At 41.7% G+C, this 4788-nt stretch overlaps 1 protein-coding gene across 3 annotated transcripts in view; it reads right to left on the bottom strand.

The window, feature by feature from the left end:
* The window catches only part of LOC108248745 (lysine-specific demethylase 4A), a 55976-nt gene that overhangs the window by 40145 nt on the left and 11043 nt on the right, over positions 1-4788 (bottom strand). For 2 of the 3 annotated variants that reach the window (XM_037974013.1, XM_037974014.1), the window contains exon 9: positions 2585-2817. The exons of the other annotated variant lie outside the window; for it this stretch is intronic. In XM_037974013.1, the coding sequence (XP_037829941.1) occupies positions 2585-2817 (233 nt within the window). The remainder of the gene's footprint in view (positions 1-2584; positions 2818-4788) is intronic. 3 annotated transcript variants of the gene reach the window in all.

Below are 4788 nucleotides of genomic sequence, written 5' to 3'. Positions count from 1 at the left end.
CTGGCTCTGCTAAATATAAGATCACTATCAGCAAAGGGACTTTTAGTTAACGACTTCATCACTGAGAACAATATTGATGCTATGTTTCTCACAGAAACATGGCTGGATGACAACAATGAAACACCTGTACTCATTGAATCAGCACCCCCTAATTACAATTTTTTGAGTGAAAATCATAAATATAAAAGGGATGGAGGGGTTGCTGCAATCTTTCATGATTCATTTAATTGTAAAAAGGTTTACCTGGGAAATTTTGACTCTTTTGAATATATAGGAATCGAGGTAAAAGGCCACAAACAAACTCTGACACTAACTGTATACAAAACCCCAAAATATGTGTCAAATTTTTTCAATAACTTTAGCGAGCTGTTATCTATGATATGCATTGATTATGACTGTCTAATAATTATGGAAAACTTTAAGGGTGTATTCCCACCAGGAAAGTCCTTTGGTCCGCTTGTTTGGTCCGGACCAAAAGTGGACTTTATTTTTTTCATTTGGTGTGGTTTGCATTCACATTGTGCTTTTTTGTAAGCGGACTATAATTTATAAACAAAGCCACGTGGGTGACGGTCATTGCTCCCATTGGACAGAAAGACGGGGGCAGCAGTTGGAGCACAGAGTACAGACCCGGAACTAAATATGGAAATCCTGCGTGCTGTATTTGTTATGTGCACATTTGTTCTGTTGGTACAATTACAGTACCATTTTGAAATTCAAGAGCAGCTCATTCAACGTCGGTTTAATGACGTTTCACTTCTAATTTTGAAACTGCGCCAGTAAATGCGTGCTGCAACTCGAAGAAGACGAGATGCTCTGTGCAATCTGACACACAACATACTAGCAGCAGCATTGGTAAACAGAATGCTTTACGTAGTTAGTTCGGTTTAAGTCCGGTCTGTATTCACACCCGGTTGTTTGATCTGTACCGGAGTTCGCATGACTGTATTCACACCAGCACAAAAAGTCCGGACCAACGCTGGAAACGAACTCTGCTTCGATTAAAGCGGACCAAATGTGTCAGGTCTGAATACGACCTAACATCCATGTTGACAACACAATAGACAGAGAGGCAAAAAAGCTGAATGATGTACTTCAAAACTTTGGTTTGGCTCAACATGTTAAACAGCCGACACACTCTTGACTTGATTATCAGCAAAGGTATAATTATCTCTAAAGTCTCTGTAATTGATGTCGCTCTGTCAGATCATTTTTCTGTTGTTTATGAAAGCACAATCTATGTTGACTCACTTAGAAAAACAGATGTTATCACAAAATGCCTGTTCAGACAGCACAGCTGAAACTTTTAATCAAATCTACTCCTGCACCTCACTTCCAGGCTGTAAACCAGTAGATGAACTGGTATATAACTTAATCGCCAAAATCTCAGATATAACAAATTCTGTTGCCCCTGTTAAAGTGAAAATTATATCTGGCAGAAAAAAATCACCTTGGATAAACACCTCACTTGTAAGAAATGAGAAAACCCTCTGTCGAAGGGCTGAACATAAATGGCGTAAAACTCGACTTCACATTTACTATGAAATCTACAAAGAAAGGTTGCAAAGTTATCACTCTTCACTAAAACATGCAAGGGAGACATAAACAAAAAAACGGAAATCATAAACAAAAACATCAACAACGCTCGTGCTCTGTTTGCCACAGTTGACAGGTTGACAAACCCATATGTGATTTTACCACCTTAACTCCACTCTACCAGGGCCTGCAATGAGTTTGCCAACTTTTTCACAGAGAAAATTACAAAAATTAGAAGGTTAATCTGCTCATCCACACCAAACCCAATCCTGATGCCACAATGCCAAACATATCAAATGCAGAGAAAATGGCTGTATTTCATCAACTCACCCATAAAAACTTAGAAGAAATTATAAATCAATTAAGCTCATCCTTCTGCTATCTTGATATCCTGGGCAGTCTGTGGTGCAACGTGACGTTGGTGGATGGAGTAAGACATGATGTCCCAGATGTGTTCAATCGGATTCAGGTCTGGGGAACAAGCGGGCCAGAACATAGCTTAAATGCCTTCATCTTGCAGGAACTGCTGACACACTCCAGCCAATTGAGGTCTAGAATTGTCCTGCATGAGGAGGAACCCAGGGCCAACCGCACCAGCATATGGTCTCACAAGGGGTCTGAGGATCTCATCTCGGTACCTAATGGCAGTCATGCTACCTCTGGCGAGCACATGGAGGGCTGTGCAGCCCTCCAAAGAAAAACACTGGTCCAAATCTGTCCATTAATTGTGATAAACCCACATGGTCCTCCCTTTCTCTTCAGCCATCACCATCATCTAAACCAGGTGTGGGCATCAAGGAAAGTGAGAGTCTGTTGGATTGATCAAAGCATGCAGGACATGAATGAATGGTACCTGAAATATAATGGTCTTTGATTTACTGAAACCAAGCAGGCCTTTGTAATATTGATATTGAACTCAGTGATGATGTGATGACAATACATTTTCAATACATTTCGCAGCCCTAATACAAAGCGTGCTGAGGCAGGTACAATGTGGAAGGAGGTGGGCAACAAAATAATGTACACAGGCAAGTATCCAGTTACAGACCTTTTCTCCTCCTGGACTGGAACAGTCAGCTTCTCAGGTGATGTTTCACTGGAAATGTCTTCAGAAGGGTTCTGGTCGTCTATTCGGAGGAACTCAGCAGCCTCCGGTGTGGGTATGGAGTGGTCGATGGGACTGTTGTCCTTCCCTGCTTTCCACAGTTTGTAACGTTCGGGCTGAAACTTGCGCACAAATACATCCATGGATATCTTCACCATGTCCTGACGACATGAACACTGGGAAGAAAACATACCAAGGTATACCTATAAAAAGTATTCAGCTCCTTGGATGTTTTAGGCTTTTATTGTTGCCATAACTCAATCATGGCCAATATAAATTTGCCTTCTTTACAAAGAAAATGTAAAAAAAAAAAAATGTTTTTTAAAGTCAAAGTAAAATCAAGTTTCTACAGAGTTATACCAATTGAAAAACAAATGTCATGTAAAACAAGTGATTGCATAAATGTTCACCCCCTTTAAAGCACCCAGTAGGGAATTCTGAGAAAACTGTGGACTTAGCCTGAAAATTTGAACATGACCATCTTACAGGTCCCCCCTTGCCCTCCCTCAACAGCTCCTCCCCCACGGCGGAGCCTGGCGTGAACACGCAGGTTAGTAAGTACAGCCAACGTTGACATCATGGGTCTTCTTCTGTTTACCTGTCTTTGTTTTCTGAGCATGTACCACTCAAGAAATTGGCAGTTTTCCTGTAACATTAGGTTGTTTCTCTGCCATTAGCACAACTGCAGCACATCAGCTATCTTGAGCTTAAATGACAGTACACGCTGTGCGGGGGAAGGATGTGAGCACGAGCCTGACTGACACTACTAAGACATTTCTTTTGGCTCTGATTGGTTGTTTCTGACCGGAAGCAATGTATTTCTGTAAATAACAGTAGGACAGTAGGGATATAATAAAATAACAGTAGGGAGGAGCCAGAGGAGCTTGATGTTTTTCACAGATTATCTGTCTAATATTCTACTGTCAGGACATAGTGACAGTTTCAACAAATACACTATATTGCCAAAAGTACTTGCTCCCCCATCCAAATTATTGAAATCAGGTGTTCCAATCACTGCCATGGCCACAGGTGTATAAAATGAAGCACCTAGGCATGCAGACTGTTTTTACAAACATTCAGGAAAGAATTGGTCGCTCTCAGGAGCTCAGTGAATTCCAGCGTGGTACCATGATAGGATACGAGCTGTTCAACAAATCCAGTCATGAAATTTCCTCGCTACTAAATATTCCACAGTCAACTGTCAGCTGTATTATAAGAAAATGGAAGTGTCTGGGAACGACAGCAACTCAGCCACGAAGTGGTAGGCCACGTACACTGAAAGAGCAGGGTCGTGTGGTCGTGCACCTCCTAGTTTTTTAACTTGGCGCGGACCACGCGTGCCGCGCTCCATTCAAAATGGACGGTTTCGGTGCTCTAGCGGAGCTGGTTCGCCTGTATCAGTATTTATATGATCCCTCTGTGAGAGATCACAAAGATAATCAAATGGCTCTAAACTCACAGAAGGAGATTACTGCTGCAGCCAATAAAAAGGAGTGTTTATAGACCACAGAGGGAAGAAATATTAGTTCTATGATGGGCGAATCACAACTAAAGCAAATAAGCAAATAAATCGAAAAAAGTCAACCTGAATGCTTTAAGTTTAAACATTCTCTCTGTATCACAGCCAAAAACACAACAGTTCTTCCTCCTGAATACGTGCAGCCATATTTGATGTGACAACCATCTGCTCTCCTTTTTTATCATATTTCCACTGGTTATGTAGCGTACTGCACTGATGTAAGCGCCAAGTATAAACCCCTCTACCGCGCGCTCAGGTCTGTGCGCTGTTCGCGGAGCCCTGCGCAACTCTAATGAGCCCTGAGGCCGAGCTACCTTCAGCTACCGCTGGAGTTAGCACGTCGTCGGAGCCGCAGCAATAAACTTCGAACGAGTGAGTTTAACCAACAATGGTTAGTTGAGCCGAAATTCAGCGGGTAGCTTTACAAGACCAAATATGGTAAGCATGTGCTTAGTGAAAAAATTATCCTTGTTTACCAGTAAAATTATGCTATTAAATTCAGCATTAGATATGCTTTGTTTTGCTGTTACATGTAGTGATCCAACATGCAGCCTGTGCCACAAAATGCACAGTACAGTACAGCATCTCTCCATTTTTCGGAATTCTCTGTTGTTATTCATTGGCCTTG

Source organism: Kryptolebias marmoratus, linkage group LG24 (assembly GCF_001649575.2).
Source record: "Kryptolebias marmoratus isolate JLee-2015 linkage group LG24, ASM164957v2, whole genome shotgun sequence".
In the NCBI taxonomy this organism is placed as follows: Eukaryota; Metazoa; Chordata; class Actinopteri; order Cyprinodontiformes; family Rivulidae; genus Kryptolebias; species Kryptolebias marmoratus.
The sequence above is the reverse complement of the archived record's forward strand: the minus strand, read 5'-3'. Positions and strand labels throughout refer to the sequence as shown.